Source organism: Panicum hallii, chromosome 2, assembly GCF_002211085.1.
Source record: "Panicum hallii strain FIL2 chromosome 2, PHallii_v3.1, whole genome shotgun sequence".
In the NCBI taxonomy this organism is placed as follows: domain Eukaryota; kingdom Viridiplantae; phylum Streptophyta; class Magnoliopsida; order Poales; family Poaceae; genus Panicum; species Panicum hallii.
In genome coordinates, this window is record NC_038043.1 from 43,208,753 (window position 1) to 43,223,606 (window position 14,854).

Below are 14,854 nucleotides of genomic sequence, written 5' to 3' on the forward strand. Positions count from 1 at the left end.
CATTTTCTAAGTGCTACTGTTTGCGGGAATTATGATCAATGTGGGCTACCACTAGCACTATAGATGCTCTTAATGCTAAGAGTGGCCCTCGTGTCAGTTAGGGTGAGCACCATACATGCTCTCAGTCTCAGGGTGGCCCGCATGTCAGTCGGGGTGAGCACCATGCATGCTCTCAGTGCTTTATTCTAAAGCATAGTCGATACACGTGCGCCTCCAACGCTCGCCGTCGCCTGAGCAGAGCTGCGGAAGCTCGCGGGCCTGCTAGGAAGGCGGCGGCGGGGCAGTTTCGTGGCTACGAGCCGTGTTTTGCTTGGATCTGGGAGGAGGCCGGCGCTCCCGGATGCGAGGAGACGGCGACGGCGGAGCTGCTCCCTCCGCGGAGTAGCACTAGTGGTGGTTGATCTGCGCGCCCGGGGGTCGGCTGCTCGTGTTCGGCGACGGGAGCGCAGGGCTGGTGCGGCGGCGGCGGCCCGAGGCGGCGCTGGCCGGCGACCAGATCCGGGTGCCCCGCGGCCGGATCTGGCGGCGCCAGCTCCCTGCGGCGTTCGTCGATGGCGGCAGCGTCCAACAGTGGCGGGCGATGGCGGTGCAGTCGGCAGCGCCGGCGGCTCGCAGCTGTGTGGGTCGCCCGCCTGGTGTGCCGGTGGCTGAGGCAGCCCATGGCGTGCGGGTCTACGGCGGTTAGCCCTGTTTTGGCAGCGGTTAGTCCGGCGTAGGACATCATCTTGAGAGGCGGCGCAAGCGGCTCCGTCCTCGGAGGATTTCTCCAGCCGGGTGGCGGAGTGCACCCATCTAATTCTAGTTTAGAATGAGTTTGGTGAAGTTAAGAAATGCTAGATCAAGAGGTATATGAACACGGAAAGCACACAAGGGTTTAGAGTGGTTCAGGCTACCGGAGCGTAAAACCCTACATCAACTGTGTGTTGTATTGCTTGTGAGTGTGTGAAACTTGTGTTGATGGAACCTAGAAAAACTTCTGTTCTAACGTGCGCTCTCTCTTTTATAGGCTCAAGGGAAATGCGTACACTGAGCGGGGTCCCGATAGGTGGACCCGGCGACATATTAAATAACGTACAAATTGGAGCTTTAAATGTTACAGATTCGGAAATCTTCCTCTTTGACTTCTGTACGTATCCTCTACTAGGGTATGGCCATATGCCGTCTCGCTGGCACAGGGTTTGCTGTCAGTGACATGCGTAGTGAGAGACGTGCTGTCATTGTAGCGTCATTTCCCGCTGACAGTCGAAGGGGCTATGTTGACCTGCCGTGCTGTAGCCTCCGCGCAATGTAGTAGCGCACGCCGCGGCTCTCCCGCAACATGTCATAATAACCCTTCACTCACGCGCGCGGCGCTGTGATGTGACTGCACGCCGCTCGCCAGCGCACGCGGTGCGGTGATGCGACGCGCCGCCTCGGTAACTGGTGGGCTTACCGTGGTGTCAGCATACCTGCCCAACGTGTCAGTGGGCAGCTCATGCCCTGTCTCGGGCACGCGCACACCAACCACCCGCATTTAATACGGTAGTTGGGCTGGCTTCCCACAGAAGGCTGACTGCCACCGGATACGTGGCGGTGCTGGTTTAGCGGCCGCTTCCCCAGGGGCACATGGCGGCACCGGACCTCCTCCCTGGTGGGAAGGGAGGTCCGGGCCGCTCTGGCTGGCTTAGGGTCGCTGGCTCCCTAGGGGTCCGGCTTCCACACGTAGGGGCCCAAGACTACCCCGCGGTGGTCCGGACCCGCAGTAGCCGTTCTTGAGGATCTTGTCCTTATGGGCACGTGGAGATGCTGGACCTGCTAGGGCGCGGGGTGAGATCCGGAGACCGTGACCCCAGCTGTCAGACCCGGGCCGTACGCCCCGTCACCTAAAAGCTTAGTGCGAGGTTACGGATAACCTCGCGCCCCTCGGGTTGGACACACTAGCATAAGGTACCCCTGTCTGTATGTACCGACAGGCTCCATTTGCGTGAGGGCTACGCAGCTTGCAGTAGACTACCTCGGTGTGGGATATCATCGGCAACGATGAAGCAAGCGGTGATGATGGCATTCTCCCAAACGCCTCTATCGTTCGGGAGTTTTCGTGAGGCACTATGGTGACCGGCCGGCAGTGGTTTGGAGGTGGTAGTGCGTGTGTTCTGAGTTGGGTTCTAGCCCTGTGCCACTCGTGTCGATGTCCATTTTCCGACCGGTCTGAGTTGTATCTATTTTTTCTCTTTTTCTTAAGTTTGAGTTTGGTGTGTGTTGATATCCCAATCCAACCGCTGAGAGTTGTATCTGTTTACTTTGCCCAGTCTGCACTTCTTCTGCTTTTTAATATAATCAGCAACTCTTCTGCCTGATTCGTGTTAAAAAAATCAAAGATAAATATCAATGATGCCTGGTGCATGGTTTGTATAGCACTAAATAATGTCTAGCCAAACACTATAATGCCGGTCTATGTTTCATGGGCATTAAATTTTGCTGATGTGGTTGGATTATTACGAGGAGAGATAAGAGAGAGTTTCATAGGATATAAGAGGAGTTTCATCCCCATAACACTCCCTCAGCTCGGTTACCAAGTTTTTGCTCTTAGTAACTGTGCAAAGTTTCATGCATTGAGACTGGCCTAAAAGTGAAGAACAGATAAAACACACAAAAGTGGGAACATAAATGTTTTATTAATATATCTATTCATTTTTGTTTATTTGATGATGCCTTGGAATCCATGTCATCAAGCGGTCAAAAGTTTGACATTTGTAGTGTTTAACTATCATCATTGCTTCAATACGAGCATCATGTTAGTAACTTAGTATCACATTTGTATATCTCCATATAAAATTCAAATAATTGTTGAGTAAAGTATCTCAAAGTCCAAAAAAATCAAGAGTCAAAAAAAAAGAATGGATGGAACAGTAGGAAGTATATAGTCGTACATTTCATGTTAAATGAGTAGGATCGGAGCAAAAGACAGTTACAACCAAATGAATCAATCCCGGAATGAATGATTATATTCAAACTCATCCACATGTATACATTTCATTCTCTTTCCGTTGGACATTACTGTAATTCTCTTGTGTTTCTTTCCAGAAGGATAATGAGCGAGCATTTTGTCATTGTTGTACTAGGAATTGTGACAGAATCTTTGAGAAAAAAAAGACATTTCTTTCCTATGTGTGATTCGGGGAAAGGGATCGGATAAGCGTAGGTAATGGAACCTCAAATACTCAGTAGTCTAAATGACCAATTGATACTGACAAAGATGCTTATGTTACAATCATACTGCCTTCCCTATAAGCTAAACCCAAAAGGGTGTATAATTGAAGCAGTCGGTGAGTTGAAATCCTGGTTTTTGTACAGTGTCAAATGGATACTTTTGCAATGATCAAGGACTGGAGTGAAAGGATATACTGTAATGTCAACTGCATTTTAATTTTGGATCCTTCGTACAGAAGTGCTCATTTTACCTTGCACCTGTATAGTTGTAAAAGCTGGTCAAAATGTGTAGAGCGTACTGACAACCGATTACCTTAAGGCCCCATTTGGAACCTTGGAATTGAATTCCATTCTAATAATCATAATTTAGGCACAAATCTATTAAGCTAATATGATTATATACGGAATATATTTGCTGTTAACCATTCGAGAGAGATATTATGTGCTATATTTCTACTATAAAGGAGTGAGCCAAAGAGCGTGCTATAAATTACGGAATATAAATATAGTTTGGTGATGTATAGAATCAATTTCCATCTTCCATTATATAAATTTAGAATAGACTTATATGTAAACTTTGAAAAGTGGTTGAAAGTGGTGGGATGTCAAATTCAAAGCCAAATAGCATAGTTTATTAAGTAGATTTTAATTCCTCCAAAACGAGAGGACCCAAACGTTGTGAAAACTGAAAGGGATGGAAGGCTGCACTTTGGTCAATATGAAAGTAACTTCACAGTAGCATTGCAACATATCATAGCAGCATACATATTTCATAACACAAATATCAAAATATTTTGTACTAATGACAAAAGATAGTTGCAGCGATTCCATGAAATGAGCGCAAAACGCCATAGCATGATTCAAATCGTGGATACATCCATCGTACCAGCGCCATGCTTCAAATCAGCCCCATCAGGCTTGCATTTTTCTGATGCTTCTTCCCAATAAGATGGTTGGCCAGCATCTTTTCGCTGTTGCACTGCAGATTGCAGACCTTGCAGAAGGTCATCACCTTCTTCTTGCACACCTTCCCTCTGTGTTTCTTGCCCCGACGATGCTCCTCAAACATAAACTCATTGCTGCACTGCACATTGCAGACCTTGCAGAAGTATAGTGACATCATGTGCCGCGCCATCTCCGAGCTCACAACGCTGTTGCTGCTAGAACCATTCAGAGGTAGTTTACCCCAAGCAGAGGGTGGTCCTAGGTGCCCATAGTTCATTGCCATACTCTTGCTTCCTTCCTGGTGCAGGGCACGAGTCGTTGTCTGGTGCCTTCCACCATTGTTCCTTGATTCCAAGCTTGCCACATTTGACCGGTGCTTCTGCCCTGCGAAATGCTGCTGTAAGTTGTGCTCACTTGTTGCTTCCACCTGGCAGACGTTACAGCCCCATCTCTCTGGTGACTTTGGTTGCTTTACTGGTAAGGTTATTTCCGTCAGTTTCCATGTCTGTGAACGTGGCCTGGGCTGGTTAGTCTGTTTGTTTAACACGCACTTCGATTAGATCATTGTTAATTGAAAAGCAAGGGAAGCTAACGTGGTACTAAGAACTTTACGCAGTTTATTTGGAACATTAAAATGTATGATCCATGCGAAATAAGCAAAGTAACTTCCTCAACAAATCCATGCGTATATAGAATCTACCAAGAAAACAAAAAGTCAAACCTTTGAGGGTATCTTAATTAGCGGCCTTGTGAGAAAAAGAAAAACATTATAGTAAGGTGCCCACCTCATTCGACTCTTGCATTTTGCCCTCCTGACCTGCCTTGCCATCAGTCGAGCATTCAGTGAGGCGATACTCCGTGACAGGCTTCCAGGACTTCAATTCCCCACTACTTCCATCCTTTTCCTTTGGATCTTTGACCACACCCGAAAACCCAAGGTGTGGCATGAACTCCTTAGCACAGGAGTAGGGGATACCCTGTTGCACATCAGCAAGGGAAATGCGGTCAAGGGCGCGATCTATCTTGGCCAGCTCGGCCTCGATGATCTCCTGGCGAAGGCGATCCTTCTGAAGCTGTGCCTGCAACGCGTCCCTGATCACCAGAGTCGAATACCCTGCACCAGTCAAGCATAGTGAAATTCTTCACGGTCGGTCAGCACTAGATGTAAGTAAAATAGAAGATCATATATATACTTCTTTCCTTGGTGGCAAATCATCGACGCATCACAGCATTGTTCACGCCCTTTCGACAATTGTACATCTAATTGGAACTCATACTTACTGTATAAGAGGAATAAGTAGTTTTTTAAAGAAAAAGGAAAAGGAAAAGCAATCTGAAGTCTGAACTGTACCAAATTACGGTTGCATGCTTCGCAGTACTATGATTTTTACCAGGTGCGGTGCTACAGGTTAGGTCAAACCATCCTACAAACTATACGGACATCATTTCTAAGGCGCCATGAAGATTTAGGCAAGAACATATGTCTCATTTTTCAGCGTGATTGGTAGGCGTTGCATAGGTACGGATTCGCATTCGCTGGCATGGAAACACAAGAGCGTGCGTGATCTGAAAGAATCGAAACTGCATGGATCACTTCTTTTCTGTTGTCGTCTCACAATACACGAAAGCCACGTCCACAGGGCAGAGGTAGATGTGGCGGCGAAAGGTGCGCGTACCGTGCGACAGAGGGTCGCGGGAGCGGCGGCAGTCGCTGACGTCGCCGTCGGCCGCGGCGGCGGCTGGGCCCCGGCGCGCGAACTCCATGTTGATCGGTCGGCCGCGAAGGAGCGGAGCGGAGCGGAGCAGAGCGAGGCCGAGGGGACGAAGCCGTTTCGATGGGAGTGGGAATGGCTGGCCGCTGGCGGAGGGCCGCCGCGTGGATTTAAAGGCCGCGGCTGGCCGTCGCAGGCTCGCAGCGCTTCCCCTTCGCGTGCTCGCGTTTCCGCGCGGCGGCTCCGAGGGGTCCGCCGGGGTGGGGGGGGGGGGTGTGGAGCAGTTTTCGCGAGTAAACGGAGATGGTTGGGATTCCGGTGGGCGAGCCAAGGCGGAGGGCGCGCAAGAGAGGGAAGTGGGGCGTGCGAAAGCAAATACTTGGTGGGAGGAAAAAGTCTGGTTGAGCCTTTGGTGATGATGACGAGGACGACGATGATCGGAGGGAGGCCGCCGACGGTTTGCTTAGCGACCAAGCGAGCCGCGGACCCGGTCGCCGCCCGCCGGGGTCCGCTTTCCCACTTGGCCTGCTCCCAGAGCAATTGGCTCCACTTTAAAAACCAATGTATAGCAAATAACTCGTTGATAAAAATAGATTAAATATAAAATATTAATGCAAAACACTCCCCCGTTAATCAAAACAACGTAGTAGGACAGGAGCCGGACAGCCGGAGATCAAAGCCACTGTAAAAATTGCAACAAAGCTAAGTTGTTATGTAAAATTTGAAAATGCGACCGTATCTATAAATTTTCCCCTATCGAAAAAACAATTTGAAAATGCAATAATAGTCAAGGATGTGCTGTGCGCCTGTGCAGCATCGACATTATCTATTTCTGAACAAGTTTGAAGTGCTGAAATAGTACTACATATTTCTTTCAAAAAAAAAAGAAATAGTACTACATACTAGAGGTACCTAGTCAATTACTCCACTGCATACGATAGCATTCAAATTTTGTAGAACAGACGGAAGTACTGCAAAATAACATCGTGGCATCTAGTAGCTGCTTGTAATGTACATTTTTTTTTATAAAAATAGGAAGAAGGCATATGTATCGCATGATACATGAAGTCCTACCATGTTAACCAAGCCGTTTCAGCCAATGAAGGGCAACTGCAGTCAGTCCCAGATATGAGTGGTTAAATTGATACAACAGCATAGCATAAGAGCTCCATAAGTGGGCCCGCCGTCTTTCTGTACAACCTCCCTATTGACAGACATAAGCCGCTACTGCATTTCGTTTAAGCGCATCGAGCCTTTTCTGATGCCTGTTCCCAGAACGATGGTGAGCGATCATCTTTCCGCTGTTGCACTGCAAATTGCAGACCTCGCAAATATTCAGCATTTCATGTTTCTCCATGTGTTCCTTGTTACAACAGTCTGCAAGTGTACCCTCGCTGTTGCACTGCACGTTGCCGACCTCACAGAAAATCAGGAATACAATGTTGTCTGTTCCTCCGCCTTCTCTAAGGTTGAGCTATTGCTGTCAGAACCATTTGAAGGTACTTTGTCATCCACCATCAGATTACTCGATTCCGTGTACTCACCTTCCCCTTGTAGAGCTTCCATCTTCTTTTGGTGTTTCCTGCCTCTGCAGTGATGAACAAATTGAGATTCAGAGTAACATTTTGCCTGGCAGATACCACAATCCCATCCTGAGGGTGGCTGTTGGTTCTTGACAGTTTCTGGTAGTAATTTTTTCCGTTTCCTTGGCTTCCTTATTTAGGGCCTGGATATTCAGTTGGTATTCAGAACCAGCATGAGAAATGTTGCAATTCGATCCTGAAGCCTGCTCTGCACGTTGTGGCACAATGGTTGCAGGCACCATGGCTTCTTGCGATTTGGGCTTCCAATGCATGATATTGATTTCGTCTAGTAGGGCTTGAACTTTAGCTAAAAGGTGCCCCCTCAAGTCTGATTCACGAGCACAGTTAGCTTGGCAAATGCTACAACTCCATGCTGGAGGTGGCTTCTCTGCATGCTGCGCTGTATTGCTCTTGTTAAGTTTTGCTTCCTGCAGCTCAATGTTCTTAGCCACGCCTTTACTCTCCACATGCTGCCCTTAGTGTTCTGTTGGTGTGTTCGTCCATTCAGATGCTCCTTCAGGTCTGATTCGCTGGTACCATTGACCCGGCATGTACTGCAGCTCCATCTTATTGAGGATGTTTTCTGCTCATTAAAGAAAGAAGATTCTTCTATTAATTGTGCCTTCTAACTAATGACCTTGTTTCTCAATTCCACAGTTGCAACATTTGACCTGTACTTCTGCCCTGCACAATGCTCTTGTAAACTGTGCTCACTGGTTGCTTGCACCTGGCAGATGTCACAAGTCAATTCCCAATGTGGTTTCTTAACTGGTATTGTTATTTCCGTCATTTCCCATTTCACCGAAGGCAAGGTCTTCTTTGGCTGTATGGTCTATTTGTTTGACATGCAGCCAGCAGTTTGATTAGACCACTGATAACTGAACAGTGAAAACAACAAACGTAAACTTGCTTCTAACTTATATGAAGTTTGATTAGATCATTACCAAGTGGAACTGTGAAAAAAAAGGCATGTAAACTTGCAGTCAAAATATGCATATACAGATCTTATCAAATCATTGATGTATCACAGCTTAACAGTGCTCTGAAGATATAATAGGTTAAAAGCAAATGTAGTCATATAGACGCAAAATAGGTAACAGATAAGGGTAAAAAATAACAGAACGGCTAAAGCACCCACCTCACTGGATTCTTGTAGTTTCTGCTCTTCAAGTTTTGCATTCTCCTGACCTGCCTTACCATTACAACAAGGTCTCAAGCATTCACAAACATGGTATTCCATGGCAGGCTTCCCAGACTTCAATTCTACACTCCCGTGCCTCCCATTCTTTTTCTTAGGATCATGTGTCTCATCCACATCAGCATAACCTTCTCGACTGACAGACCATCGGCAGTGTGGTATGGACTCCTCCATGAAGGTGAAGGGAACTGGCTTAGTCCATTCCACATCATCAGTAGAAATTCCATGACGTGAATCGTTGCGCAGGACCATGGCGCGCTCGATCTTAGCCAACTCAGCCAGGAAGATCTCCTGGCGAAGACGATCCTTCTGGAGCTGTGACAGCAGTGCGTCCCTGATCACCAGCATTGGATCTACTGCACGAGGCACAAACATTGTTGAATCCTTGATAGTCAGTACACTGTACACAATACATCACCGAATGAACATCGTTCAACAACGTCAGGCCATTACGAAAAATAAACATACTTGATTCAACAGCTGACCCATTGTAGATCTAATTTGTCCACAAAAAAATATTGTAGATCTAATTTGAACTAGCACGGTGCTCCAGCTACGCAAAGGCTAAAGGTTGGAATGTCGGTTAAAAACGAACTAAGTTGCTCTTTTTTTACGAAAACACGAGCAGGATATGCCGATGTAACAGAACTATCTAACATAGTAGGCAAAACTTCAGAACCGTCCTATGCTAGTGATTACGTCAAAAGCCCAAGAACCTGCTTCTTCGATGGTAATCGGGGTTTCACTTTCTAAAGGGACGCGCAAGGCAGGTGAAGATTCTTGGATTGTTGCCTTGTTGGCACGGAATCAAAAGAAACGCTTGCATCTGAACGAAAGGAGACTGAAAAAGATCCCCCTTTTCTGTCCCTGTTCACTCTCAGGAACACGAGCGCGGAGATCGACGGCGGTGCTACGAGTAGGTGGGGTCACGCTACGTACCGTGCGGCGGCGGGGGATTGAAGTGGAGGAAGCGGTGGCCATCGTCGATGTCCCGTCGCCGCGGCCTCTGCGGGCGAACTCCATCGACCGGCCGGGGGAGCAGCGCGAGGAAACGGCAGGATTTTGTTGTTCCGGTGAGGGCCGTGAGGAAAGGAAGCTTGGGAGGGGAAATGGTGCGTGGAAGGAAAAACAGTGACGAGTTGACGATGGCCGGTGATTTCCGTTTCCATTTACTAATTTTTTCCAGGTTTAAGAGATGGCGGCAGTGGCACGCCGGCACTAAACATTCCACTTGTTCAATATTTATCCTGTGGGTGTGTTCGTTTCACCCCCTCTAAGATCTGAAACATCTAAACTTTAGAGGTTTGGCACCGTACAGCTCTCTAATCCAGCCTCTAATAACACTGCGATTCTTTAGAGAGACCGAGCCCTCTAAAATTTTTAGAGGACTATAATGGGAAACGAACACACCCTGTGTCCCTTTGATCATGAATTCCATATAGACGGGTACCACGATTTTGCTGATGTGGTAAGAGTAGTCCACTTCAACCCACTACTTCTGGTGCTCTGCTCCCTCCATTCCACTTTGGCACTTTACATATCGTTTTTGGCTTTTCCAAAAGAGTAAAATGCATGAATGACCATTATATTTGTCTTCCTATTCCAGTTTAGCCATCGTACTTTGAAAAGTGAAAATTATGGTCACTAAAGTTGTTAGACTCTATTAATATGGTCATTACTTCTGTAGCCATACGTATTTGGATGATGTGGCGTCTAACATGGAGTTCTTTTTTTAATTGCTCCCTCTCATTTGAGTTATTCGAGGCACATAAGCTGAACTAGAAAGCATCTAGATATCAACATGAGACGAGACCTCGCTATCTAAATCAAGTACTGGTTTGACATGCGCTGCCGCCGTCGCCGCCGCAATGCTCCAAGTCAACGGGGTGCAGAGCTCGATTCGAGAGCACTTCAATAATTTATGCATACACAAGCTTGATTTGTGCATGTACGAGCTTATTATTTCCTAAAGCTTGGAAGCTTATTGTTTCCAGAAATCTTGATTTGAAATGGAGCTCGAAGATGAAGCGCTTTACTCTGCATCCCTTAGCAGTCAAAATTAGCAGGTTTAACCTTTACTTAACAATTGGAGCTCCAATATGACTAACAATATTATTTCGAAAAAAACAGAAAGACAAACATATTAGTTTTCTTGGCAGCTTGTGTTTCCTCCCTTGCATGAGCATCAGCTGCCCTTTTGGCAGCTGCTTTTTTTTTTTTTTTTTGCAATCGTTAACAGAGAACGGGGGCTTGCTATATAATGTCTCAAATAACTCAAATAAGAGGGTGCAATTCGCAAAAAGAACTCCAGATTTGACGCCACGCCATCCAAATACGTATGGCTACAAAGGTAATGACTGTATTGATAGAGTCAAACGACTTTAATGGTCATGATTTGCATTTTTCAGAATACGATGGCCAAACTGAAACAGGCTAACAAGTATAATGGCTATTCATGTATTTTACTCTTTCCAAAATATAAAAATTTTATTATATATCTAGATGCATAACTATGTATCTATAAATTTTTATAACGGAGGTAGTAGCTTCCAAATCTTTAAGCTTAAAGTAGTTGGTTGGCAATTTGTGCCCACCGTCTGATGGAGTACAAATTGATACACCAGCCTTGGCAAAGATTGAGATGTTTTGGAGAGATGTTCCTACTATCCTCATTTAAATATTATCAGTTTGGCAATCCTGTATATCGTGCAAATATGTTTGATAAAATCTCTACCTTCTTTCCTCAGGTCAAGAGCCTTTTTCTGTGGTATGAGATTACCCGGGTGAGCAGGGAACATTGTTCTTGACTTCTTGCTACTCTCTAATGTTGTTGCATCATTCTTCTCGTAACTAAGAGTGTTGCAGGACATAAGGGGTATTGTTTCTTCCTGTGCTTGTGTGTTATTCATGTATTTGTATGGTATTCCTAGAAGCTATTCTGTAATAGTTATGCAAATTGCAATGTGGACTTATGGAATAAGAGCACTGGTTGCAATAGAGAATAAGGGCAGTTGCATTCAGCACTAAAAATGACTGATTAAATTGTTATGACACCACACTGCGATCTGAATCAAATTCATAAAATCACACGTTGTGCCTGCGTCTTGCTCTACAAACTCCCATTTAACACCTCGAGAGAAAAAAATCCCTATTAACAGGCAGAAGACAATTCCATTTTATTTATTTGCATCGAGATTTTTCCTGTGCTTCTTCCCAGTACAGTGGTGATCGAACATTTGTCTGCTGTTACACTGCAAATTGCAGACCTCGCAAAAGTTCAGTAACTTCTGTTTCTCCAAGTGTTCCTCCCCATCGCAATGGTTTGCAAGCCCGCTCTCGCTGTTGAGATCCAAATTGCAGACCTCCCAATGATATGATGCCTGTTTCTCTTCTGAGCTTGCACTCTTGCTGCAAGAACCATATGAAGATATTTTATCCGCTGGCTTCATGTCACTCGGTTCTGCCTCCTGGCCTTCCACCTGTAGAGTTCCTCTCTTCTTTCGGCGCTTTCTGATTCTGCGGGGATTGGCAGATTGAGGTTCAGAGCAACATGACTGGTGATCAGAACCAGTTGGATAAATGCTACAATTCGATTCTGAAGTCTTCTCTGCATCTTGCCGCACGTTGTTTGGAGGCAACTTAGCTTCGTGCGACTCGGAATTAGTTGCCATGTTATTGATTGCGTCCAATAGGGCCTGAATCTTTGCTAAAACTAGGCTCCCCAATTCTGAATCAGCGGTACAGTTATCTTGACAAATGCTACTAGGTGGCTTCTCTAAAGGTTGCTGCACATGGCTCTTGTGACACTTCGCTTCCTGTGGTTCAGTGTTCTTAGCCATACCGTCACCTTCCTGACATTGTGCTTCAATGATCTGTTGATGTGTTCTTCCGCTGAGATGCTCCTTCAGATCTGCTTCACTGCTACCATTAGCCTGGCACATGCTGCAGCTCCATTTAATAGAGGATGTTTTCTGCCCTGCACAGGAAGAAGATTCTGCTGTTGTTTGTGCCTTCTGACTAATGGCCTTGTTTCTTGATTCCAAGGATGCTACATTTGACCGGTGCTTCTTCCCTGCACAATGCTCTTGTATATTGTGCTCCGTGTTCGGTGTTCCCACCTGGCAGATTGCACAACTCCAGCTCTGGGGTAGCTTTGTTTTTTTAACAGGTATAGTTATTCCTGTTAGTTCCCATTTCAGTGAAGATGGCGTCTTCTTGGGCTGTATTTAGTATTTGGCATGAAGTTTGATTACATCATTGGTATCAGAAATATAATGATGAAAGAAAGGCTAGTAAAGATGTTAGCACTAAGTTATATGCATTCTGATTACCCCATCAGGAAGCGAAATTGTGAGAAACAAGGCAACTAAAGCTTCTAGTCACCTACCAAGGTCTAGACATATAGGATCAGAAGTCAAGTTTGAACGAACTGATTCTTAGCAGCACTCTAAAGAAGTGTGCATTAAATTTATAATAAAAAAGGAAACAGATAAGAAAAAACATGCATAAAGGTTAAGATGCTCACCTCATTGGATTCCTGAAGTTTCTTCTCATCGAATGCTTCATTCTCCTCCTCTGACTTGCCATTGGAACAACAGGGCCTCGAGCATACACAGAATCGGTCTTTACTGGCAGGCTTCCCAGACTTCGATTGCACACCCCCATGCTTTCCATCCTTTTTCTTCGGATCATGGATCCCATCCACATCGGAACAATGTTCTGGCCATCTGAAGTATGGCATGAACTCCTCATTGAAGGTGAAGAACAATGGCTTAGGCTGTTCCACGAAGGCAGTATCAATACCATGACGAGCAGCGGAGCGCAGGGCCATGGCACTCTCTAGCTTGGCCAGCTCGGCCATGATGATCTCCTGGCGGAGCCGATCCTTCTGGAGCTGCAAGAGCAACGCGTCTCTGATCACCAGCATGGCGTCTCCTGCGTCTGCCTTGTTGAATTATTGATGCCAGCAAACACAATTTACTAAAATAGACTTGACATTTTTTCTTTGAGATCAAATATACTGGACATTATAGATAACGACTAAATTGTTTCTTTGACAAAGAGAGTACTCTTTTAGTACTCGTGCATATTTTCAAAGTGCTCGGTAAATCCGGGCAGAATCTTTAACCCTGACACACCGGACTGCACCTTAGCATTGCCAACTGTAAACAGTTCCACATCTTATACCTATTCGCTCCGTCCCAAAAAGAATGCAACTTTCGCATATCGAGTAGTCAAACAATTTCAAATTTAATCAAATTTATACAAAATAGTATTAATGTTAAATAAGTATTATTAGATTAATTATATGATATATTTTCATACTAAATTTATTTGGAGATATAAATATTAATAGTTTTTTATATAAATTTGATCAAACTTGAAAGTTGCATTTTTTTGGGAGAGACGGAGAGGGTACTATAAATATCGTTTTTAAAAGGCGCAGAACTGCGGTTTTGGTACAGCTGCCATGGTATTATCTTGCTATCGCTATCGGAGCTTTGAATGGATTTTTTAGAAGCTAGGAAGCCGGAGCTATCAATGAAGTTAGCCTTGTTAGCAACTACAGTTCCAAAATTGGGTCTCCTGTTCCAAACGCACAGGCAAGGTGCCCGCAAAGCAGTTGCAGATTCCCCGGTTCTCGGCAAGGAGCACAAGACAATCGCTTGCATCTGAGCAGGACAAAACCGAAAGGATGATTTCCTGATTTATCGCTTTCATATAAAGCAGAGTTAAAAAAAAAGATGATTTCCTGAGAGACTCGGCCGCAGAGGGGGATGGCGGCGGCGAGAAGCGTCACGTACCGTGCGGCAGCGGAGGGCCGGGGTAGGGGTAGTGGATGCTGCCGTCGCCGTCCTGGTCCGCGGCGGGGCGGCCTCGGCAGGCGAACTCCATGGGCATGGGTCGGCCCGGGGGTGGGGGGGGGGGGGTGGAGCAGTTTTCGCGAGTAAACGGAGATGGTTGGGATTCCGGTGGGCGAGCCAAGGCGGAGGGCGCGCAAGAGAGGGAAGTGGGGCGTGCGAAAGCAAATACTTGGTGGGAGGAAAAAGTCTGGTTGAGCCTTTGGTGATGATGACGAGGACGACGATGATCGGAGGGAGGCCGCCGACGGTTTGCTTAGCGACCAAGCGAGCCGCGGACCCGGTCGCCGCCCGCCGGGGTCCGCTTTCCCACTTGGCCTGCTCCCAGAGCAATTGGCTCCACTTTAAAAACCAATGTATAGCAAA

The 14,854-nt window shown here is 46.2% G+C and overlaps 2 protein-coding genes and 1 pseudogene across 6 annotated transcripts; all 3 read right to left on the reverse strand.

Moving 5' to 3' along the window:
- Positions 1–3,908: 3,908 nt before the first annotated feature.
- Positions 3,909–7,059, reverse strand: LOC112880080. Of its 2 annotated transcripts, none has more exons than XM_025944559.1 (4): positions 6,921–7,059; positions 5,811–6,528; positions 4,920–5,248; positions 3,909–4,639 (listed from the first exon to the last, which is right to left on the reverse strand). In XM_025944559.1, the coding sequence occupies exons 2-4, from the start codon at positions 5,896–5,898 to the stop codon at positions 4,088–4,090; spliced, it is 969 nt and encodes a 322-aa protein (XP_025800344.1). In that variant the 5' UTR covers positions 5,899–6,528; positions 6,921–7,059; the 3' UTR covers positions 3,909–4,087. The 2 variants fall into 2 exon arrangements, with proteins under 2 accessions (XP_025800344.1, XP_025800343.1); XM_025944558.1 differs by having other exon boundaries at positions 3,909–4,666.
- Positions 6,937–9,790, reverse strand: LOC112880078 (annotated as a pseudogene).
- Positions 9,791–11,622: 1,832 nt separating this feature from the next.
- On the reverse strand, positions 11,623–14,854 carry LOC112880079 (zinc finger RNA-binding protein-like). 4 transcript variants are annotated; one of them, XM_025944555.1, is made up of 4 exons: positions 14,432–14,854; positions 13,431–13,568; positions 13,153–13,354; positions 11,623–12,847 (listed from the first exon to the last, which is right to left on the reverse strand). In XM_025944555.1, exons 1-4 carry the CDS (start codon positions 14,526–14,528, stop codon positions 12,823–12,825), a joined length of 462 nt encoding a protein of 153 aa, XP_025800340.1. In that variant the 5' UTR covers positions 14,529–14,854; the 3' UTR covers positions 11,623–12,822. The 4 variants fall into 4 exon arrangements, with proteins under 4 accessions (XP_025800340.1, XP_025800337.1, XP_025800339.1 ...); XM_025944552.1 differs by having other exon boundaries at positions 13,153–13,568; positions 14,432–14,829; XM_025944554.1 differs by having other exon boundaries at positions 13,153–13,572; positions 14,432–14,826.